This window comes from Solanum lycopersicum, chromosome 7 (assembly GCF_036512215.1).
Source record: "Solanum lycopersicum chromosome 7, SLM_r2.1".
Taxonomy (NCBI): Eukaryota; Viridiplantae; Streptophyta; class Magnoliopsida; order Solanales; family Solanaceae; genus Solanum; species Solanum lycopersicum.
In genome coordinates, this window is record NC_090806.1 from 65,862,366 (window position 1) to 65,885,907 (window position 23,542).

Genomic DNA, 23,542 nt, shown 5'->3' on the forward strand with positions numbered 1-23,542 from the left:
GTAATTATTAATTAGATAATTAAAAATTAAAAAAAAATAAAACTTAATTAGAGTTGAACTAATTGAGTTACTATCCAACTAATTTCAACCCAAATTTACCTATTATATTTTAGTTCATTAATTTTAGCTTATTTAAATTTAATTAAAACTATTCATTAAACAATTTTTTAGCAATGACATATTCACTTGCATATATATATATATATATATTTTTTTTTTTAATTTATTTTTTATATATATTTTTTTAATTTTATTTTTTAAAAATGATAAAAAAGAAAAGATATTCAATAATTTCAGTATTTCCATTTGGACGTACAAAATCAGTACTATTATTCACCAATTGCACGTTGAGACTTGAATGACATCATTAAAATTCAATAATTATATGTTACAGCATCCCTTTAAAGAAGTGGTTGTCAATTACTACTTTGTTATCTGAGTCGGTAAAAAATAATTTAATTTTTTTATTTTCAATTAGAGATTTTAAGTTTAAATATTTAAAAATAGATTTTATAAAAATAAAAATACAAATATAATCACATCACAATACGAATACTTAAAAGTGAAATTTTATTTTATCTTTAATCAGAAAGTTCGAATTTAAATTCTTAAAAATAAATTGTGTAATATGAAAATCTAAATATAATTGAACCACAATTTGAGTAATAAAGAGATAAAAAAGAGTTTTATTAATTTTCTTAGTGTTAAAATTGTTATAATTTTCTTCACTTTTTCACTTTTATTAAAAACATATAATTTTAAACTTTGAGCAATTTACATCAATCACATTCAACAAAGATTTTGTTACTCCCATTATCTCTTAAACAATTTTGGGTGAGTTGTCAATTTTTAACATGTATAGAACACATAATATTTTATAATTTATATTTTTTTAGATTTAGTACACAAATGTAAGGTCCTCAATATTTAGGCTGTCCAAATATTAATATTTTTATTAAGTGGTCGGACACACATAAATATCCAATTCAATTAAGTAAGCCTATCTCATAATTGTTGTATTATTTCTAGGATAATAATTTTGGAATTAATAATCCTAGGTATAAACTCTAAAACAACACAATTTCCCTTCTCCTAAAATCATAATTAAATTGAAAAAAAAAATATTTATCCTACGTACTTTGTATAGTTTAAATCAAATAAACACTTTATATTAGACTTTATATATTCCATGCATTCACTAAATAATTTCGTCATTATTAATTTCAGTATTACAATTCATTATTATTAATAATAATATAACCTAAAAATGGTATGATTATAAGGATTGGCGGTTATCCCTATATAATGGGCACTAAATTTAATTATGAATATAAGCTAAAACCATTTAAAAAAAAAAATTTGCACAAAAATTTGTAATAATCATCTTATATTAGAGGTGACATTATCTATCTTAATTAAAATCGCGAGATGATCTTAACTAGTTTTGAGTCAAATAATTTTTAGATAAATTTTATTTACGCAAGTCTTGAAGGATAAAAAATGACAGTGTAATACACTAGTCTTTCTCCATAATGAAGGATCTAAGGAACGACTAGATCACAAATATCTATTATACGCAACTTCATCCCACGGTTTTACAAATTCGATTAGAAAATAAATTTTTTATATTTCAGTCGATGAAAGATAGGATATCTAATTAACCCAGACTCTATCTATTAATGGAGAATAACTGATCTTAAAATTGACTCGAATGCTACCCTCATTTTTTTTAAAAAAAAGTCAATTTACTCAATTATTTTTGTACCTTTTTTTCTTTTTTCATTACCCCCTCCCCTTTTTAGCCCCTTTCGGTTGCCTTAGATTCAAAAAAATAAATAAAAATAACAATCCAAAAATTGGTTATTTTTAAAATACAAAATATACTTTCACGTATGCATTGCACGTTTTTATTTATTTATTTATTTTTTTAGGTCAGAGTCAAGAAAAGAATCTTTTTTTTTTCTTGTAAGATCAGCTATAACTACTCAATTTGTATGTAAAAAATAAATAAATTTTTTTTTTTTAAAATTTTTTTTTCTCCGGATATTCATAATCCAGCAACTTTCTTTGTACCCATTGGAGATCACCTTTTTTTTTTTCTTTCACATATATAGAGAGCAAATCCCAAATCTTTGTTGTTTGTATGCTTTATCAAACCCTAAAATCCACCCCCTTCAACTCTAAAGATCGAGTCTTTCACTGAAAAAGATCCAAGATTTGGTGCTTTTTGAATCCTAGAGGTAAAATCTGGCAACCCCATGTTGTTTTTGTATATTTTATATGATTTTGAAACTTGAACTTTTGAGATTCTTGATTTACTTTGAGTGTTTAGTTTCATTTCGGTATGATTAAGATCATTTCTGTATGTTGTTACTTAAATGGGTTTCTGTTTGATTAAGAAAATCAGCTTTTGTTAGCCCCTTTTGTTGTGTGATTTGGTTTTTAGGTTCTATGGGATGATATTGATGTTCTTGAGTTAGTGTTTGTTTGTTAAACTTGAAATGTTTGGTGTAATTGCAGAAAGTTGAAATACCCAAATTAGAGGAAGTCAAGAATCTTTGTTAGAATGATGTCTAGATCGTATACAAATCTTTTGGATTTGGCATCTGGGAATTTTCCTGTAATGGGAAGAGAGAGAGATAGGCGACGGATGTCGCGGGTAATGACAGTGCCTGGGAGTATATGTGAACTCGATGATGACCAGGCTGTTAGTGTTTCTTCTGATAATCAATCTTCACTTGCCGGTGATCGGATGATTGTTGTGGCGAATCAGTTGCCATTGAAAGCGAAAAGGAGACCGGATAATAAGGGCTGGAGTTTTAGTTGGAATGAGGATTCTTTGCTTTTGAGACTTAAGGATGGTTTACCTGAAGATATGGAAGTATTGTTTGTTGGGTCTTTATCTGTTGATGTTGATCCAATTGAACAGGATGATGTTTCTAGCTATCTTTTGGATAAATTCAGATGTGTGCCGACGTTTCTTCCACCTAATATTGTGGAAAAATACTATGAGGGATTCTGCAAGAGGCATTTGTGGCCACTTTTTCACTACATGTTGCCTTTTTCACCCGACCATGGAGGCCGCTTTGATCGTTCTATGTGGGAAGCATATGTTTCTGCCAACAAGATGTTTTCACAGAAAGTGGTTGAGGTGCTTAATCCTGAGGATGATTTTGTTTGGATTCATGATTATCATTTAATGGTGTTGCCCACGTTCTTGAGAAGGCGGTTCAATCGATTGAGAATTGGGTTTTTCCTTCATAGTCCATTTCCTTCATCTGAGATTTACAGGACACTTCCTGTTAGAGAGGAAATACTTAAGGCTCTTCTATGTTCTGACCTTGTTGGATTCCACACTTTCGACTATGCTCGACATTTCCTTTCGTGTTGCAGTCGAATGTTGGGTTTAGAGTACCAGTCTAAAAGAGGTTATATAGGATTGGAATATTATGGAAGGACAGTAGGTATCAAGATTATGCCCGTAGGGATACACATGGGTCACATTGAGTCTATGAAGAAAATTGCAGATAAAGAGCTGAAGTTAAAGGAGCTCAAACAACAATTTGAAGGAAAAACTGTTCTGCTTGGAGTTGATGACTTGGATATTTTCAAAGGTATAAACTTAAAGCTTCTAGCGATGGAGCACATGCTCAAACAGCACCCCAGTTGGCAAGGGCAGGCTGTGCTTGTTCAGATTGCCAATCCTATGAGGGGTAAAGGAATAGATTTAGAGGAAATACAGGCTGAGATACAGGAAAGCTTCAAGAGGATTAATAAGCAATTTGGCAAGCCTGGATATGAACCTGTAGTTTATATTGATAGGTCCGTGTCAAGTAGCGAGCGCATGGCTTATTATAGTGTTGCTGAATGTGTTGTTGTCACAGCTGTTAGGGATGGGATGAACCTGACTCCATATGAATACATCGTCTGTCGACAGGGTGTATCGGGTGCAGAAACAGATTCAGGTGTAGGTGGACCTGCCAAGAGCATGCTAGTTGTGTCAGAATTCATTGGGTGTTCTCCTTCCTTAAGTGGGGCGATCCGTATTAATCCATGGAATGTTGAGGCAACTGCTGAGGCAATGAATGAGGCTGTAGCAATGGCTGAACAAGAGAAACAGCTACGGCATGAGAAGCATTACCGTTATGTCAGCACCCACGATGTTGCTTATTGGTCGAAAAGTTTCTTGCAAGATATGGAGAGAACTTGTGCTGATCACTTTAGGAAAAGATGCTATGGCATTGGTTTAGGCTTTGGGTTTAGAGTTGTTTCCCTAGATCCCAACTTCAGGAAGCTGTCAATTGATGATATTGTGAATGCTTATATCAAGTCTAAGAGCAGGGCCATATTCCTGGACTATGATGGAACTGTGATGCCGCAGAATTCTATCATTAAGTCTCCTAGTGCTAATGTTATCTCCATCCTGAATAAACTTTCTGGTGATCCAAACAACACAGTCTTCATTGTTAGTGGAAGAGGGAGGGAAAGCCTAACCAAGTGGTTTTCTCCTTGTAGAAAACTAGGACTTGCAGCAGAACATGGCTACTTTTTGAGGTCTGTTTCTTCTAATTTCCCTATACAATGTCGATTGATATCAATATTTCCTGCATTCTGGTGTCTAAATGACTAGTGCTTCTTTTGGTTACGTTATCCAAAATATCAATCATTCTAGATATTGACTATTCCTGCTTCATGTATCTACTTTTTTTGGTGTCTACAAGTCTAGTGTTCCGGTAAAGCAACACTCACTCGGTTTTAGAGCTGATACCATTATTAAAAAAAAGGGAGTTTTCTTTCAAATGAAGCAAAAGTGATATCGGTTATTTTCATCTCATCATTTTAGGATGCCCCAAACATTTGATATAGCTGTTAGAATTATCTTTAGTATTCTATGCAGCTTTTACATCTTTCAGTACTTCCAAATTCCAATTAGTTTATTAATACAATCATCCCAGTGCCTTCTCAAATCTCTATTGTGCAAGAATTAGGGTTTGTTGTTTGCCAGGTCAATCTTTCTCTTTTGTGTTTGCTAATTTTTAGTCTGACAATGCAGATGGGAACTAGAACAGAAATGGGAAGTATGCAGTCAGACCTCTGATTTTGGTTGGATGCAACTTGCTGAACCCGTGATGCAATCCTATACAGACGCTACAGATGGTTCTTGCATAGAAAGAAAGGAAAGTGCTATAGTGTGGCAGTATCGTGATGCAGATTCTGGATTTGGGTTTTCTCAGGCAAAGGAGATGCTTGATCATCTGGAGAGTGTTTTAGCGAATGAACCCGTTGCCGTGAAAAGCGGTCAGCACATTGTGGAAGTAAAGCCTCAGGCACGTATTACTTATCCCAACTTCCATATGAGTTCATTCATATTTGTTGCTTGTATTCCAAGATTTACACTTCAGAAATGTTACCTAGCGTCCTTAGTAAATGACCCCTTCTCTTATTGATGAGTCTCCTCTCCCAAAAAACAGTGTTTGGTTTCCACTCCCTTGTAATCTGGATAAAACTCTTTTATTAGCTATCGGTGTTTAGATGAGATATATGATCATGTTTACCGTAGAACCTTATACATCCTTTATTTCCTGTATATGACAATGTGCTGATCTCCACCTTAAGGGTGTGTTTGGTTAGGAGGTTTCCAGCTTTTTCCATGTTTGGTTGGTCATGATATTTTGGAAAGCATTTTCTCTGGTAAACAAGTTCATTGTCTCCTGCCCACCCACCTAGCTGCTAACCCCCATCCTTGACAATCTCACTCCTCGTCCCTGCCACTTCACCTTCCCACCCCATCCCACCCTCAAAGTGTTTTGCTTGATTACATATAAATGTTCTTGTGATCATATGTTTTGTTTACTTACCTAACACTAGAAAATAAGTAAGAAAATGTTTTCCTAATACCAAACACGCCCTAAATATGGCATTTGCTTTATGGGTCACTTGTTGGTTATATTGCTTATAAGGATGGTGTATATTCTTTTTTCGTAAGTGTGGAGGGTAATGCTTTCAAGCTTGCATCAATCTCCATTAGCTATCCCTTTATGTAATTCAGTATTATCATCCTCCATATTAAATGCATAGTTTATGTTTAGTCCAACAACATACCCAGTGTAATCCCACAAGGTGGAGTATTGGGAGGGTAGAGCGTACCGTAGCTTGTGCAGGTAGAGTGGTTGTTTCCGGTAGACCGTAACAACAACATGATAATAAGAAGCACAAGACTTGTACTGATGCTAATGCTACTCGTAAGGAAAAACAGAATGCGAACAATCTCAATAATACTAATACTAATACTAATGCTACTCAAAGGAAAAACAGAATGCAAGGCTACCTACTATAGTCTTATACCCTAATTCTCGACCTCTACACCCTCCTATCTAGGGTCATGTCCATGACCCTTGGTGTAAGCTGAAGACTTGCCATGTCCTGCCTAAACTCCTCTCCCCAATACTTCTTTGGCCTACCTTACTCTACCTCTCCTCTAGTCGTAACATCAGCCTCTCATACATCCTCACTAGTGTGTCTTGTGGAACTCCTCTTGACATACTCTTAGCCATTTCAGCCTTGCCTCCCGCATCTTGTCCGACATGGAGGCCACTCCCACTTTTTTCCAAATATCTTCATTTTGACCATATCTCTCTTAAGTAAGCCCACCCACCCATCCATCTCAACATCCTCATCTCTACAATTTTCATCTTCTGCACATGGGAGTCTTGACTAGCAACAACACTCCGCCCCATACAACAATGTTTTAAGTTACTTTCAACTTTTGGTGTCACCTTATCACAAAACACACCAGATGCTAGCCGTTTATTTCAACTACCACCTATAATGCTATCTGCGACATTCTCATCAATCTCCCCATTATCTTGGATAATAGCCCCAACTCCCAAGGTACTTGAAACTCCCTCTCGTGGAGATGGCTTGAGAATCCAACCTCGTTTCCACATTACCTTTGCGTGTCACAACACTGAATTTGCACTCCACGTACTTTGCCTTATTTCTACTCAATCCAAAACCTTTAGACTCCATGATCTGTCTCCAGACCTCTAGCCTGTCGTTAACTCCCCGTCTTGTCAACAAGTACTATGTCATCTCCAAATAACATGCACCAAAGCACCTCCCTTTGTATGTGCTACGTCAATACATCCATCGTCAAAGAAAATAAAACGTTATTTTTTAATTGATGTGCCATTAATCCATGCGTAGGTTATTTGCGAGCTAAAGAGCCTTTAGTATTTACTCAAGTAATTGGTTGAGAGCTGCAATTTCTTTGCTAGTGACAAGTGACTACCTGGCATATATTTCCTCTCTAGATAAAGATGATGTTAACGTAATAATTTTAACAACAATAGTAGTGTATTCTTTTTCACTGTTCTGATTGCTATTGTCAAATTCTTGAGTATCTTGAATATATCGTTTTCGTTTAATGCTTTTTGACGTGTATTTTAGTGTTGATTGCAGTCAACATCCTAGTATGTGTTCCGAATGACATTAATTTTCTCTTTTTCAGGGGGTCACCAAAGGTTTAGTTGCAGAAAAAGTCTTTACATCTTTAGCGGAGAAAGGAAAACTGGCGGATTTTGTGCTTTGCATTGGTGATGATAGATCAGATGAAGATATGTTTGAAATCATTGGCGATGCTTTGTCCAGAAATATTATTTCATATGATGCCAAGGTATTTGCTTGCACAGTTGGACAAAAACCTAGCAAAGCAAAGTATTACTTGGATGACACATCTGAGGTGGTGCTTATGCTAGACTCCCTTGCTGATGCCACTGATACTCCAGTGACTTCTGATGACGATGAACCTGCGGACTCCGACTGAATGTAGCTACCAGATGTTTTGTTTGCTTCGGTTACCTTCTCTATTGAATGTATATTCCAGGTCTGAAGATGGCACATTGTCCATTTGAGTTCGGTTTCGAGGTTTAAGACGGTGGAATCTCAAATTCTGTTCAATCATTCTTTCCTTTCTGATTGTTCTATTCTTTTATCATTAGCCTGTATGTAATATATCTCTGAGAAGGGGAGAAACATAGAATTGAATGCACATTCTTAAGACTTCTTGAAAAGAAATCATCAAGTGCTGGAGGGCGACTATCATTTGTGCCGAATCAGAGAACTACAACAAGAGGGAAGGGACGAGCCAAAGATGTTAGACATGGTTTCTGTAAAACCAAATGAGGCAGAGATCAGTACAGATGGAAGATTTGATCATACCTGAATTATGCTGGAACTAAATGAAGTTCTCGTTGTTCGGTTTGTTTACACCAATTGTGGTGGCAAAGCTTTAACTGAAGACTGCTTTGTGGCTGCTTGGTACTTGAATTGGTAGTATATTGAAGTTCTTTGTTTTAAAGTTGGTCGCATGTGGACCTAGTTTAGATTAGCATGGTGTCAGTGGGCATGGCTGTGACTAGCAATAAGCATCTACTATGTTGGATTGAGTTCATGGTTTTGGTAGTCTTCTTGCTGTACAGTATATGGTTAATGATGTGAATTGAGAAGATTTTTCTGCTCTTTTATGGTCCTATCAAATGCATTGTGTGGATATAAGTTGATGCAAAAATATTTAGTTTTCAGAGTCTAGGATTTTCTAAATGTAAAGGGCTCTGATACCAAGTTTATCATGTTCTAAATTCTAAGTATCCATTACCAGCACTTGGCTACCAGTCCTGTCGAGTGAATCCTTTATCCATTAGAGTCTTGTTCTGTTAGTAATTTTACTGCAAATACTAGCACTAAGGCAGTACAAAATACAGTGCTGGAATTAGAAGCACTACAGTAGGAAAACTTATACGCAAGCCTTACCCCTTGTGAGGCTGTTTCCAAAGTTAGAGAATATACTTAAAGTTATTGGCCTTTCAATATGAATGGAAATTTATTGAATCTCTTTCAAGTTTTGAATAATGTTACAAGTAATGGAGGAAATAATGGTTCTAAAACATGACTCTGAGTGAATAACTATTACCAGCAGTATGATTGTCAAATGCAACATCCTCACCAATAATCTCCACAAGAACAACATCCCTCTTTGAAGTGATGAAACCTACTGGAATCACGTACAATTATCTCTCGTTTTTTCATCTTGGATATGTACTTGATAGCCATGTGACAATCACTACAAATTCGTAAATTCTTCATTATCCTAATTGGAAAACCCTCCGGGGTGTTCATCAGCGCGAAAGCAATGGCTAATTTTTCACTGTGATGGACCAAGTTATACTCTTTTTCCTCTAATTCCATATCATGCAAAACAGATCCTGTATCAGGAACATAGCCTTCTAACTTCAGTTCTGCAATCAATTCCTTTAAGTATACATCAACCTCGTCCGATTGTGGATGAGATTTATCACCAATAATGAAGTGGTGAACCTGGTTCTTCAACTCCAGCCAGCTTATTCCTGGTTCTTTCTTTACTCCCCTATCCTTCATTGATTTCCTCACTTCAGAAACACTCTTCCATCTTTTAGCAGATGCTTGAACATTAGCAAGGAGCACATATGAAGCTGAATCCTGAGGGTCAATCCTCAAAACTTCTTCAGCTATACTTCTAGCCATATCTGCATTTTTATGAATTTTACAGGCCGATAGCAATGTCTTCCATATGACACCGTCTGGCTTCACAGGCATAGATCTAATAAGAGCTTCAGCCTCCTGCAAACGGCCTGCTCTTCCTAGGAGGTCAACGACACATGTATAGTGCACCAGTTGAGGTTCTACATTGTACTTCTCCACCATCAAGTCGAAAAATTCAAGCCCTTCATCCTTCATCCCACTATGACTACAGGCATAGAGCAAACTCAAGAGAGTTATATGGTTAGGTGCTAGTCCTTCTTGCTCCATACGATGAAACAACTCAACTGCGTTCTTTCCCCTACCATGAAACCCATAAGCAGAAATCATAGCACTCCACAAAACAAGATCAGCTTCCTTCCTTTCCTCAAAAATCTTCTCAGCCTCATCCAAACATCCACATTTTGAATACATGCTAATCAAGGAACTTACAACTGCAACCACAGAAATTACACCAGTTTTTATAACGTCAGAATGAATCTGCTGCCCCTGTCCTATTGTAGCCAGCTCTGAACACGAGCTGATCACGCTAACAAACGTTATCTTATCTGGTCTAAACCCGGCGATTTTCACCAAATTATACAGCTCCAATGCACCTTCAAAACACCCATTCTGAGCCCTACCAGCAATAAGAGTATTCCAAGCTGCCATAGTTTGATCTGGCATCGACATGATCACAATCTCTCCCTCGCTTAAGCTACCAGACCTCATATACATGTGTGCCAATGAACTTGCAACAACAAAATCCCCCTCTAAACCCAATTTCAATCCACAACCATGAACCTGCCTGCCCTTATTCAAATCCTTCAAACCAGCACAACCTCTTAAAACACTTCCAAGAGTAAATGCATCAGGCAAGTAACCCAACCCATACATTCGCGCAAACAAACTCAACGCCCTCTCATTAAACTCAAACTGAGTCAACCCAGTAATCATTGCATTCCAAGAAGCCAAATTTCTCTCACCCATTTCATCAAACACCTTAGAGGCACTATCCAAATCGCCAATTTGAACATACCCACCAATCAAAATGTTAAAAGACATTACATTTCTTTTAGGCAATTTATCAAACAGTGTAACTGCAATATCTAGCTGACCCAATTTTGAGTAAGCATTGAGCAGGTGATTGGAAACAAACTTGTCCCTGAAACACCCAGATGTTACTATGAGAGAATGCAGCTGTTTGGTTAGGAAAAAGGACTTTTCTTGGATGCATGCTTGTAAAAGGTAAGAGAAATGCGATGGGTTGTCCCATATTAAGAAAGAGAACTTGTTGAAAGCTTCTTTTACGTAACCTTGAGAACATAGAATTGAAAGCTCAGTGCCGGCTGCCGAGAACCGGCGAGTGTTTGCTGATCGGAGGGGAAGAAATCTCAGAGGTCTCAAACAAGACTGTCCCATTCATTTGAGCTTATTTTTGGCATAGCTTTATAAGTTGTCTATTGATCTAAAAAGAATTAACATAAATAGCAGCTCCACATAATCACTTAAAATCATCGTAATATATATAATAGTATAATTTTGTATATCGACTAAGAAAAATAAACACTAAATTCGATCGTTATTTAAGCAAAGATCATTGTTTGAACTTCTATGGCTAGATATTATTTCCACTCGTTAACAAGCACGTGTTTTGTACCTGATGTTTAAACTAAATCATTCGATGAATTGGGTCGTGACACAAGGAGTTTGAGCACTGAGTAATGCTCAAAGCAAGGGAAACAACTCGTAGCATTACAGTGAAGAAAAGACTAGTTCTATATCAAATGTGAAAATTTGCTTCATACACAAATGCACAAAAGTGTTTTTTAACTTTCTTATAGTCTATATATTGTTTATACTCTAGATCAAATTAGGGGGATAAGTGTATGTGAATTGTACAAGTTGCAGTATATGTTCAAGCTATTATACAGCTGCTGGGGTAGGAACAGCAGCAGGGACGCGGTTTTCAGCAGGAATTTCAACAAATTCTGAGAGAATAGCACGGAATTCATCTCCAGTCATCGTCTCCTTTTCAAGGAGGACTTCCACAATCTTATCAATTGCTTCACGGTTGCTGCGGATTTGGCTCAATGCAATCTCATATGCACTGTCTGAAAGCTTCTTCACAGCAACATCAATGTCTTCAGCTAGCTTTTCTGACATCGAGTTCCTGGCCATCATTCTCATGATTACATCACCACTTTGGGCTGAAGAATCCATGAGGGACCACGGGCCAAGTTCAGACATACCAAAAGTGACAACCATCTGCATGAACAGTTTGTCATTTTACAGAACTAAGTCAAAAAGAAGATAAAACTACTCGCTCCTTTCCAATAATGTGACACTATGCTGTTGTTAGTCTTATCCAAAATGAATGTTAACGTTTCTATATTTGAAAACAATTTTAACTTTATAGCCACAGAAGTTTCATGGCATGTTTAAGATCACAAACCCAAAAATCTTTTCAAACAAAACCACATAAATTGAAACAGAGGGAATAATTGTATTGCTCTTATCTCTATAATCTTTTGAAGGAAACGGGAAGTAGAGGTTAATTCAAAACCAATCACTCTGTAGAATTTCTAGTCTCCACAGATTACCTCAACATATATTCCGTTCCAGAATCCTTAACACAAAAAAGGCAGTGAGCATATATACCTGTTTTGCCAAACCAGTGATCTGCTGCAAATCACCAGCAGCACCAGTGGTCACTTCAGGTTCACCAAAGATCACTTCTTCTGCAGCTCTTCCACCAAGTCCACCAACAATTCTAGCAAAGAGTTGTTGCTTGGATATTAAGGTTGGGTCATCTGCAGGAATGAACCAGGTCAAACCTTTTGCCTGACCACGTGGGATTAGAGTGACCTTTTGTACAGCATCATGCCCTGGAGTGAGAGTTCTGCATGGCAAAGAACACATAGTGCCATTAGAGGCTCACCAGGATATTCTGTTGAAATCACTGTTGGGTAATTAAAATGCCAACACAATAATAAACTCATAATATTGTTATAAAAAATGCTTATATAATAGATGCAAATCAGGAGCCAGGAGTAACTAGCTAATGGTGCAGCACTCACCCACAGATGGCATGTCCAACTTCGTGATATGCCACCAGACTCTTGCTCTTGCCATCAGTCATGACTGTTCCTTCCATACCAGCCACTATCCTATCAATTGAATCATCAATCTCTTTGGATGCGATTGCTGTCTTACCACGTCGACCTGCAAGAATGGCTGCTTCATTTAAGAGGTTAGCAAGATCTGCTCCACTGAAACCCGGTGTCCTCATGGCAATAACTTCAAGAGACACATCTGAATCAAACTTCTTGTTGCCGGCATGAACCTTTAAGATCTCTGTTCTTCCCTTGATGTCTGGGACATCCACGGATACCTACATAAGAGCGGTAAATTTTAGTTTCTTGCAAAAGTCACAGTTAAATAACGGAGGCAAGGACAGATGCTTACTTGTCTATCAAATCGTCCTGGCCTCAGCAAAGCAGAGTCAAGAATATCTGCACGATTGGTTGCCGCAACAACTATTATACCAGTATTTCCTTCGAAACCATCCATTTCAGTCAATAGTTGGTTCAGGGTCTGTTCCCTTTCATCATTTCCTCCTCCAATTCCAGTCCCTCTTTGCCGCCCAACAGCATCAATTTCATCAACAAATACAATGCAAGGAGCATTTTCCTTGGCCTTCTTGAAAAGATCACGGACTCGAGAGGCTCCAACACCAACAAACATCTCAACGAATTCTGAACCTGAAATTGAGAAAAATGGAACACCCGCTTCACCAGCAATTGCCTTTGCTAGCAAGGTTTTCCCAGTACCAGGAGGACCAACAAGAAGAACACCTTTTGGAATACGAGCCCCTACTGCAGTAAATCTCTCAGGTTTCTTCAAAAATTCTACGACCTCCATAAAATCTTGTTTTGCTTCATCTACACCAGCAACATCATCAAATGTCACACCAGTGTTTGGCTCCATTTGGAACTTAGCCTTTGATTGACCAAATGCTAGTGGGTTTCCAGGCCCACCAGGACCTCCCATTCCTCCGTTAGACCGCCTTGATAGCAGGAAAAGACCACCAATCAAAATAAGTGGGAAAGCCAGATTTCCAATCAAGTTGAATATGAGAGAACCTGAGTCCTCTTGAGCATTGTGAGCAGCGAAATCAATGTTCTTTTCCCGGAACTTTTGAAGGAGTTCCTGGCTGAGTCCAGGTAGTTGTACCCTAACTCTTTGCACTCGGTTCCCCAATTCTGGAGATACAGCTTCTACAATAGCTATGGTTCCATTTTCAAACAGATCTACTTTTTGCACCCTGTCCTTGTCCAGATACTCCAAAAATCTAGAATAAGACATCCTTGAGTTAGAAACACCTTGCTCATCAGCATAGGCTTTCCCATTACCTAACAAAGCAGGCACTCCAAGCCCAACATTTCCAAGCAATAATTTAAGAAAGCCTCTTCTTCCTTCATGTGGCCCTTGCTGAAGGGATGCTTTTACAACTACTCTTGATGTTTTCCTAGATGATGGAAGATTTGAGGAGTACAAAATTTTTCTGCCATAGATCTCCTTCCTAAAAACTTTCTGTGTTCTATGGGTGGACAAATCATTTCCTGCTATGCATACTGATGAAGTCGCCATGTTGATACGCTCAGAAAAGAAGCAAGAACCTGCACAGTTCACTTCTAATGATAATTCTGCAAAGGAGAAATGATAAAGTTGATAACTGCAAGTTGCAAGGAAATAAATCAATCAGGCAAAGGACTGGCATCGTGCCCATTTGAATCACTTTTAAATTTATTGGGAAAATACTGGGATGACAACTTTTTCCCTTTTGTATTCTTCATCTCAAGTAGCACTGATCTCAATGATGACAATTCCGCAACCCATTTTAAGCTTATTTCATCTATCAAAAAGAACTCTTAGTTTCCCTTTATTGATGGCATGTAAATGCTTCACAATTGATTTTTGAAGTTAACCTATACTACATGGATGATTTACTTTTAGAATACCTGTATCAAACAGATCTGATATACGTATGGGTTATTCATACACGAAAAACTAATAAGGAACTGCCAGCATACGTAACGATATTTACACACATCTGTACTCTATTGGTTTACCATGTATATAGACTAATTAAAAAGAGACATGATTCCGAATGCTTCTTTCAATTTCAAATTGTGCCATTTGCAAGAGAGTGAAGGAGACCCATCCTAACGTAAAAATTACTCATTTTAAACCTTCAGTTATTTCCAATTACAACATTTGCACTAGAAAAATGTTAGCTTGGCACCTGGGTATCGCTTCCCTCATCATTACCCAAGATATCAAAGTGAGACAAGTAAACACAAGCTTTGTTATGTCAAAAATTCAAATAAAAAACCAACCTTAAAGTAAAAAAAATCCCCTTTTCCCCAATTCAAGAAACTAAGCCAAATCTCTGTTCTTTTTGGTTTCCCACCCACTATCCGGTACCCACTTCAACCCCGACCAATCCAGATTCGCGCCAACAAGTCAAATTTTTGCGTGTTGGGGGGTTGGGTTGGAGGGTAAAAGAGCAAACTAAACCAAATCTCGATGTGGGTATATCTTTTTCATACGCCAACTACAGCCTACAGGTAAAGGATCATTCATTGAGGCATTATAACAAACACCTTGTGAGCCAAACATAAAAGTACAGCTAGTAACTTCAAATTAAGAGCTAAACCATTCAAATACAAGTCTGTTAGTAGTAGAAGAGTTAAGAGAAAGTACCTGATAAAGTTGACAGAGGAAAGATAACTCCGTAACAGAAAGGAAGAAGATGATGATGATGAAGAAGAAGATGAGTTGTAAGGTTAATTTAGAGGGAACAGATGTGGTTTGGGATTTGTGTACGTGGCTTTATGTCAATGGATGATTCTGAGATATATTTTCTGAGAATTTTTTTGGATTTTCATGGCCGATTTTCATCAACTGAGTGGTCACTAATTTAGTCAAATTGCTTCTATTTCTTGCCTTTGGTGGTTTTATCATAGCCATACAAGTAGCTTACCACTTTATTTTGCGGGTTGTTATATCTTATTTCATAATATATGGTATTATATTGTGTTATTTAAATAAAATAATGTTTGAATAGATTGTATTTTTCTTCGTTATATATTATCACATATACATAATTTGACAGATAGATCTATAAGAAATATTAGGATATGTGGTACAATTACTATGAAAAGAAAAGAGATAATACACAAGTAATCCCTCAATCTATGTCCGGAATCTCAGAGACACACTTATACTATACTAAGGTCTTATAAGCCCCTGAACTTATTTTATAAGTAATTTTCTACCCCTTTTCAGCCTATGTGGCACTATCTTGTGGGCCCAACGCTGATTGACTTTTTCTTTCAAGTGTCACGTAGGCCGAAAAGGGTAGAAAATTACTTATAAAATAAGTTCAGGGAGTAATAGGACCTTAGTATAGTATAAGTGTGTTTCTGGAATTTTGGGCATAGGTTGAGGGGGTACTTATGCATTTCCTCAAAAAAAAACCCATCAAGGTAATAACACAATCATATAAAATCAGTCGTTATACAAAATGAGTCTTTTCGTGATTAACAAACGAAGGAGGTAAGTGACAACAATAACTTTTGTAATTTTCTCTTTTTAGTGTTGTTAGTTTAGATGTAATATTTATGTTGATTGTAAAATTGAATATCGTTGATTTAGATCTTGTATTTGTTATAGAAAAATATATATTAAATATTTACAAAATTATCACTAATTTGAAACTTAGTAACTCAAAAGATAAAATCACTATTTCTAAATTTCAAATCTTAAATCCAGAAGAGTTAAATTAAGAGTAGGATGATTTTTTTAAAAAGTTCGGTAGCTTTATAATTTAATTATTATGATTCAATGAAAAAGTTTAGACTATATATGAACAAGACCTTTAATTGGAAATTAGTCATCCTAAATGGATTAGGTTTTGTTACTTTTGATGAACAACTTGCTTTTACATATAAGCAACTCAAGATAAAACTACATAAAAGTTACAACTATTCGTAATTCAAGATATATGAGAAAATTATGATTCAAGTAAGATTAATTTGAATCTCGAAATTTGAAAAACGCCACATTTAAAGCGGAGGGAGTAGTTAAATATATCTTAGACAAATGTCCACTTATAGTAGAATCTACACCTTATCATACATCAAGTTGTGAAAGAGACAATTTTTTTTTATTCAAGTCATGTTGTCATTGTGTATTCATACAAGTATTATCTGCTTCAACAGAAAGTGAATAAATCAAAGGAAAATTACATTAGCTTAATAGCTTAAGCAACATACACTTAACCTCTTGTTAATCTTGGTAGGAGAAAGGATCTAATTTGATCCAATTCAAAAGTTTCATCAAATGCTCTCATTATAGTAATCAGGTCCCTTTCCATCATCAATTCATGTGGTGGCATTGTGTTTGTAGCTCTACTAGTCCTTGTCGTCGATGAGTCTGTTGTGTCCTGTTTCATTCTTTCACAGATAGCAAATCGACAGACAGGGCACGAGCCATGATTTGTCACCCATGGAACGATGCAGTCTTCGTGGAACATATGACTACATGGTGTGACTGTCACAATCTCTTTAGGCTCGAAATCTTCCAAGCAAATCGAACATCTTTTACCATCCTCATCTTTGTCCTTGATCGATTCGTTGGTGGTAGTATTGTTCAAGCCTCTAAAGTAAAGGTTCACTTGTTTTGCCACTTTTGCTTGTACAGGATTGTAGATTTCTTTCTTGAGTTTATTTAAGGCTGCCTTTTGCTCATTTGGGCTCAATTTTGATTCATTCCTCGACGTTTCATTGCTCTGCATAAACCACGGAGGAGGAGGAGAATCGAATGGAAGTTGGCTTGGTCTCTGATATGATCCATGTCTTGATACATCATCGTTATGGAGTAGAACGCGAACAGGAGGATGAGTTAGCCTACGTCGTGGTTGGCCTGGATATGGATAACTGCAAGTAGTTCTTGAAATGATCAAATCTTGGATTCTGACAAAAAAAAAGAAAAAAAGATAGAAGAAATGCTTACCTTGTTGCACCAGTAGGTACTAGAAATGGTCTCTCTGTTACTTGCAACGGTGGATCATGAACGACACGTCTAGGATTCTGTGCAACACAAAATTTTAGAGTCGGATTCATGATTTAAAGATTTCAGTACTGAACTAACATGTATATCTATGTATCATGTTGAGAATACCTGAGGGATATCTCGTGGAGGCGGAGGACGAGGGATAATAGGTTGCCATATGTACTCAGGTCCATGTGAATTAGGATCATGCCACTCTCCATTGCTCCAATTTCCATGTTGTGTAAAATTATGAGGCCTGTTGCTGTTCATGTTTGTAAATTTTTCTGTGTTCTTATTTTAGTTTTGGGAGAATTAATGGCACAACATGTTTGATATATAGCAGCTTTTTGAGTTTCTCTTTAATTTACTACTATAATACTGTGTGTTGAGGTGAAATGTTATTCTTTTTCTCAATCAAAAGGTGCTTGCTTGTATGTGACAGATTAAAGTAATAGAGAAGCAAAGAATCATGTTCTTGGCCGTGTGTTGTGTAGTTGGTATAAGTGACTTAGATCTGGAGATAGATGCTTTTTATCATTTAACATGGGGTGTGTTTGATACGGAGGAAAACATTCTTAAATTTTATCGTCGATCAAAATTTTTGAAAAATATTTTTTTTTAAGAAATGCTCGTTTTTGTTTATGTAGTACTTCTCCCTTCGTCCACAATTGTTTGTAGGTCATGCACTGCCCTGAAGAAAAATTTAATATAATGTGTAGTTTGACTAATATAAGTAATAATATCAAAAATCTATATAACTTTTCAAGTAAACAAAATGGAGTAGTAATTAAGGGCAAAATTATTAAAATATAACTAATGATTTCTTGATTGTTTAAATTGCTAAATAATTTTGGACATCTATTTTTAGTATACCTGCCAAACATTTGTGGACGGAGGGAGTATGAAAAATCAATGAATAGTTTATCACCTAGTTCCTAATTCACCCTTATTAACTACTCCCTCCGTTTAAAAAAAAATGACCTAGTTTGACTTGGAACGGAATTTTAAGAAAAAAAAAATAAGACTTTCAATTCTTGTGGTTCTAAATGAAAGTTATGCCAAATATAACAAAATGCCCTTTAATTTTGTGGTCTTAAACATGTCAAGTGTTGCCAAAAATGGACAATAGTAAAGTAGACACAAAATGATAAATTATGTTTATAAATTTTGACAAATATGATTGTACATCCCAAAAGAGTATATTAGACAATTAAAGATGGACGGAGGCAAACACCAGAAAAATAAATAAGAAACCAACTTATTTCTGCATGTTCCATTTTCCTCCATACCAAACACACCCTTAAGTGACTTTCCAGTGCAGCAAGATCAACGGATGACAGTTCCTGTCTTTCACTGTCTACTCGTTTTTACACAGTTTCGATCATTTGGAATTGCAGAAGCAGAACCGTCATAAGTGAGAAAGGAATCAAATTCTAAAGAACGGAAGCTAGAGGAGAGTGGAAGGCATGGAGGATTCACATAGTCGAGCTCAACTAGTTTAAAATTGAGTCGTAACCGATACATATGACTTTGACATCATGCTTATCAAAGATATAATAATAACACACTCTACCAACACAAGAATTTTAACATGATGATTTCGTATATATAATGTAGCAGCACTTGTTTATAAATTGTGTAGACAGGGAAAAGAATGCCAAAAACCAGACAAAAGAAAGCAAATCAACGGAAGAATTGGTCGAACAAGCCAAACATATGTCTTTCGTTATAGCACTAGGAAACTAAAGGAAACTATATTCTAAACAAATCATATGTAGTTAGTGCGAGCTGAGGCACTGTAGAACCTGGTGCAAGCCACTTTTGGAAAATCAGAATGGTTTCAACTGTTGCCTCCAGACATCATTTTCTCTGTCTTGATAGGCGGTTATATCAGTTGCGGGATCCTAAAATTAGCAGATTAATATTAATACGTGACATGAGATATACTAAAACTCAAATACTGGACTAGGAGTGTGCACGAACCTGCTCTTCCCAGCTAATCCTTTGGACGGTAGTTACTTGCTCATAGTTGCTGACAAACAGAAATTCCAGAATATAGAGGCCATAGACATGAATGCAACACGAGCTTGAAGAGGAATGGCCCTATCATTTTTCAACACAGAAGTTGTCATATTTCATTATACTAAAGACTCAGAAAAAATAACATCTATGATCTCAGGAAAAACATTTTTACGAGAATGAGAAGATCTCCATTACGACAAGACTAACAGAGATTATGAGAAGTTTTTGTTTTATATCTGTCCATATTTTGGGATGAGGTTGGGGAAGGGGCTAAGGAGTAGTAAAAGACATACCAAAAGTTCAAAATGCTGACAGGGATCCAGAACCTAAATCCTGAAAGAGAATGAAGGATGAAATCAAACTTCACTAGGGAGGAGGAGTTAAAGCAACCGGCAAAGGTATGTCATATGGAAGTGCTTACCGAACAATAAAGTTGGAAGGGCATCTTTCTGATACTTGTTTGGAAGTTCTGAAAGTTTTCCCAGCCATAAATTATTCCATGCAAAGATAACAGCTATTACAGAAGGACCTAGCACTATTTGGTTTAATAAAACCTGAAACAAAGAGTATTAAAGGTACTAGTTAGATGGACAGGTCAAACTTGCATAGAAGTAGTTCTTTCTTCATTGGTAGGTCAAGCTCATCATGAAAGAGGTTCTTCTCAGAAGCATAACTACCTTCATCATTACATTCTCCACGCTTTGCTTGGGCATACATCTGTCAAGATATGAGTACCATGCATAAGTACCGGGACCATATAACAAAAATCCATATGAAGCCATCCGGACTGACCGAAGCCAGTCATGCTCAGATAGGAGTGCACCAATCATATCCTAAAACAAGATTTTGGTCAAATACAAAATTCAGATTAGTGTGTAAATACTCCCAAGATACATTCTTAATTCAGTGAATCAGATAGCAAAGAGAAGCCATTTTATGAGAGAGCAGACAACATGCAAAATCTTCTTCTTTTCTTTGAGTACGCCATAAGACATGCAAAATCTTTAGCTGTTAAGATGTATTAGCAAACATATAGATAAGCTATTGCCAAAATGTGAGAATCAATTCAGTGTACAACTAGCATCAACTCCTAAAGCTGGATATAATATTTAAGAACAGAAAATCCAATGATCACCGTTTTAATTAGTTCATAAAGAATATGAAATTTCCCAAAAGGGGTTGATTGGTAACAAAAATTGACAGAAAGACAAGTACATAATATATATAGATCAAGTGATTGTAAGGTTGCCAATATGCCAATGGAGTTGGCTTGTGGTGTAGTGATCAATCAAGGAACGTTTGTTGTGAAGCTTGAGAGGGTGCTAAAGGTGGATGGAATATTGACCTTTTCCTTGGTCTGTAGATGAGGGCAGCACTAGGCACCACTCAGGAGAAGATTTCTCCATTTGCTTCTTCTCTGGTAGGAGTACAAGAGAGTACTTCCTAATTAACCCCCACTCCTCCCTTCTGAGAATAAAATAATCAAATACAAAGGATATGCAAACTCTAGACCCCCCCTAGTCCCAACATGCACAAAAGAACAAAAGAACAAGCTGATTAGCAAGTAATTTCTTTCCTTTTTTCTAATTGTATGTAGTGTCAACAGCACAAATACAAGCAATAAATCTAGAATTTCTTTTTGCGTGGCTATTCTTTTCTCTTTATGGAAGCATGCGATATTGTATATCTCCGCATGGATAAGTTAATAGACACAGGCAGGTCAATAATAATGGAACAAGTTAATCACTGGAAGAGTGATGGCTATAGAGGATCAATGGCTATAACCTAATTAGAAATTTAAGTGTTGTTACTGATAAGGGGGGAAACAGAAGGGACACATATATAGTACATGTGACTGGTTAAATCACAAACACTATGTGCCAAAGAGATTAACCATTAGAGTGCATGTAAACTATTTTATGAAAACATGTTCTTAGCATGATGCTCTTCAAAACCGGAAATTCTCAGCAGATACTGTTTTGAAAACCTCAAAGGAGACTAGTGATAGACAGGACACTAATCTTCGAAAAGAGATTAAAGCAGGTAAAGCACCAGCTGAAGGGAGTCTAAAGTTGTCTCTGAAACAATCTTTTCTTAAGCTTTTTAATTTTGTTACTTAAGGTAAAATTACATACCATATGAAATTATTCCTTGGGTCATGTAAGTCTAGTCAATAACAGAGTCAGAGAATGAGGATACGTAACCTCTTTCAAGACAGACAACTACGGTGAGAAGACATAAAAAAAACATAGTTAAGTACACATATGGATAGCTAAGAGCCAAAAGCACATACACTAGGGGCAAAAAAAAAGACAGGCCTAATGAGCCTATTGATTAGGAATAAGTTGGTCCACTGGAACTGAACAGAATATATGCTGAAACAAAATATGTGGAAGTAGGCACATACTCGGACAGTGTTAATTCCTGCCTCCCACTTTGCTTGGTTGTTCTTGAAAGCACAGGGAGGCATCACACTCATGCTTCCACAAAAGGACCACCTCGAGGTAATACTTTATCCCTGAATATGAACTACCTTTTGGACAGCAACAAGAATCTATGTGCAATACAGATACACTCTGCAGACAATAATTACATTCTAATGACACCTGAGACCATAAATTTCGTTAGACGGCAAACCTCTTTTTCAATCATTTTCATTTGAATCCCACGAATTACCTCGTAAGATCATAAATATCGGTTTCAAACTGATACATCATTATTGGTTTGGAATACTTACTTTATATGATTATCAAAGAACAGCAATTATGCCAGAATGAACTCTTCCGCGTTTACTATGATCACATTGACATAAATTGCTTAAAAAAATTATTCTTTTACCACGGAATATTAATCAGCTCTTCATACTGCTCTTGATACATAAATTTCACCCTATTCAAACTTCTCGTACCATGTAACCAACCTTCTCTCTACTTTCTATTCACTTCACTGTCAAGTATTCAAATTTGGCACATCTGTCCTACTCTGAGTTTCTCAACCTAACTCATTGTTAGATAAAAAATCAAAAGCAATCAAATTTACCAAGTCATGAACTAACAAACAGACAATTCACATTATCACAACTGCCAAACATGACCTTTATATAGTTCCCCAAATTCCCAAAATGAGTTCAAGAATTCCAAGTGGGGTTTCAAGAAATACCAATATTTCAAAAAACCCCACAACTCCAAAAGCCAATAAATTTGGTTACTTTACAAGATAAGTAACCTTAAATTTCACCAAATTCCAATCTTTTTTAGAAAATTAACCTTAGGATGAGATGGATCAGGAAGATTATCTTTGTTCTTGAGCCACCGGTCACGAAGCTGAGCAATGGTGTCACCACTAAGTGCAAGAGAGCTAGCCGTCATAGCTTGCTTCAGAGGAAAACGATAACCAGCTCCACCATTTGCATCCACTGAATCCGAATTTGACGATTTTCCACCATTACTTCTCCTTCTTCTTCTTCCAGAATTCCATTCTTGAGAATGGAAAAATCCCATTCCCCATATACTTCCATTTCCACCACTCAATGAACCCATTCTTGTTTTTTTGTTCCTCTCTTCTCTTCTCTTCGAGAAAAAAAAAAAGAGAGGCGCTGTATAGGGAATTATAGTATCATATATTATTACGAGTCGTAGAGCTAGTCAATATGGGTTAGCCTACTCTATACGGTTTTGATATTTTATGACACAGGTTGGGTTAGTTCATTTTTTGTGTGGGCTAGAAAATAGTTGGTTCATTCCACTAGTACGTGGGCAAGTTCACTTTTTTTAAAAAAATATTTTTTATAATTATTAAATTAAATTATAAATTATAATTAAAAATATTATCATAAATATCGACA

General features: G+C 36.3%; 5 protein-coding genes across 6 annotated transcripts; 1 reads left to right on the top strand and 4 right to left on the bottom strand.

Annotated features, from left to right (window-relative positions):
• Positions 1–1,837: 1,837 nt before the first annotated feature.
• LOC101267327 (probable alpha,alpha-trehalose-phosphate synthase [UDP-forming] 7) lies at positions 1,838–8,538 on the top strand. The gene is made up of 4 exons (XM_004243220.5): positions 1,838–2,240; positions 2,521–4,554; positions 5,054–5,327; positions 7,511–8,538. The coding sequence occupies exons 2-4, from the start codon at positions 2,567–2,569 to the stop codon at positions 7,823–7,825; spliced, it is 2,577 nt and encodes an 858-aa protein (XP_004243268.1). The 5' UTR covers positions 1,838–2,240; positions 2,521–2,566; the 3' UTR covers positions 7,826–8,538.
• Positions 8,539–8,862: 324 nt separating this feature from the next.
• Positions 8,863–11,169, bottom strand: LOC101267037 (pentatricopeptide repeat-containing protein At2g41080). The gene has a single exon (XM_004243219.5). It carries the CDS (start codon positions 10,975–10,977, stop codon positions 9,001–9,003), a length of 1,977 nt encoding a protein of 658 aa, XP_004243267.1. The 5' UTR covers positions 10,978–11,169; the 3' UTR covers positions 8,863–9,000.
• Positions 11,170–11,310: 141 nt separating this feature from the next.
• LOC101266739 (ATP-dependent zinc metalloprotease FTSH 2, chloroplastic) lies at positions 11,311–15,639 on the bottom strand. Of its 2 annotated transcripts, none has more exons than XM_010325369.4 (5): positions 15,325–15,639; positions 13,024–14,264; positions 12,636–12,949; positions 12,217–12,457; positions 11,311–11,823 (listed from the first exon to the last, which is right to left on the bottom strand). In XM_010325369.4, the coding sequence occupies exons 2-5, from the start codon at positions 14,206–14,208 to the stop codon at positions 11,482–11,484; spliced, it is 2,082 nt and encodes a 693-aa protein (XP_010323671.1). In that variant the 5' UTR covers positions 14,209–14,264; positions 15,325–15,639; the 3' UTR covers positions 11,311–11,481. The 2 variants fall into 2 exon arrangements, with proteins under 2 accessions (XP_010323671.1, XP_004243266.1); XM_004243218.5 differs by having other exon boundaries at positions 13,024–14,237; positions 15,325–15,628.
• Positions 15,640–16,767: 1,128 nt separating this feature from the next.
• LOC101266431 (uncharacterized) lies at positions 16,768–18,147 on the bottom strand. The gene is made up of 3 exons (XM_004243217.5): positions 17,806–18,147; positions 17,638–17,714; positions 16,768–17,561 (listed from the first exon to the last, which is right to left on the bottom strand). Exons 1-3 carry the CDS (start codon positions 17,944–17,946, stop codon positions 16,901–16,903), a joined length of 879 nt encoding a protein of 292 aa, XP_004243265.2. The 5' UTR covers positions 17,947–18,147; the 3' UTR covers positions 16,768–16,900.
• A 1,113-nt stretch (positions 18,148–19,260) lies between these two features.
• Positions 19,261–23,322, bottom strand: LOC101266138 (uncharacterized). Its single transcript, XM_004243216.5, has 6 exons — positions 22,965–23,322; positions 20,376–20,531; positions 20,120–20,252; positions 19,992–20,031; positions 19,660–19,779; positions 19,261–19,580 (listed from the first exon to the last, which is right to left on the bottom strand). Exons 1-5 carry the CDS (start codon positions 23,235–23,237, stop codon positions 19,692–19,694), a joined length of 690 nt encoding a protein of 229 aa, XP_004243264.1. The 5' UTR covers positions 23,238–23,322; the 3' UTR covers positions 19,261–19,580; positions 19,660–19,691.
• Positions 23,323–23,542: the final 220 nt, after the last annotated feature.

What these genes read in the sequence shown, in the direction of transcription:
- LOC101267327 (XM_004243220.5), top strand. Translation starts at nt 2,567, where the DNA reads ATGATGTCTAGATCGTATACAAATCTTTTGGATTTGGCATCTGGGAAT. An exon ending in GAACATGGCTACTTTTTGAG is followed by an intron (nt 4,555 to 5,053) that starts GTCTGTTTCTTC and finishes CTGACAATGCAG; the next exon opens with ATGGGAACTAGAACAGAAAT. An exon ending in TTGTGGAAGTAAAGCCTCAG is followed by an intron (nt 5,328 to 7,510) that starts GCACGTATTACT and finishes TCTCTTTTTCAG; the next exon opens with GGGGTCACCAAAGGTTTAGT.
- LOC101267037 (XM_004243219.5), bottom strand. Translation starts at nt 10,977, where the DNA reads ATGGGACAGTCTTGTTTGAGACCTCTGAGATTTCTTCCCCTCCGATCA.
- LOC101266739 (XM_010325369.4), bottom strand. Translation starts at nt 14,208, where the DNA reads ATGGCGACTTCATCAGTATGCATAGCAGGAAATGATTTGTCCACCCAT. An exon ending in GTTGGACATGCCATCTGTGG is followed by an intron (nt 12,458 to 12,635) that starts GTGAGTGCTGCA and finishes TTTGCCATGCAG; the next exon opens with AACTCTCACTCCAGGGCATG. An exon ending in TCACTGGTTTGGCAAAACAG is followed by an intron (nt 11,824 to 12,216) that starts GTATATATGCTC and finishes CTGTTCATGCAG; the next exon opens with ATGGTTGTCACTTTTGGTAT.
- LOC101266431 (XM_004243217.5), bottom strand. Translation starts at nt 17,946, where the DNA reads ATGAACAGCAACAGGCCTCATAATTTTACACAACATGGAAATTGGAGC. An exon ending in CTCCACGAGATATCCCTCAG is followed by an intron (nt 17,715 to 17,805) that starts GTATTCTCAACA and finishes TGTGTTGCACAG; the next exon opens with AATCCTAGACGTGTCGTTCA. An exon ending in GTACCTACTGGTGCAACAAG is followed by an intron (nt 17,562 to 17,637) that starts GTAAGCATTTCT and finishes AACTACTTGCAG; the next exon opens with TTATCCATATCCAGGCCAAC.
- LOC101266138 (XM_004243216.5), bottom strand. Translation starts at nt 23,237, where the DNA reads ATGGGTTCATTGAGTGGTGGAAATGGAAGTATATGGGGAATGGGATTT. An exon ending in CTGATCCATCTCATCCTAAG is followed by an intron (nt 20,532 to 22,964) that starts GTTAATTTTCTA and finishes ATCTTGTTTTAG; the next exon opens with GATATGATTGGTGCACTCCT. An exon ending in GTCAGCATTTTGAACTTTTG is followed by an intron (nt 19,780 to 19,991) that starts GTATGTCTTTTA and finishes GAAAAATGATAG; the next exon opens with GGCCATTCCTCTTCAAGCTC.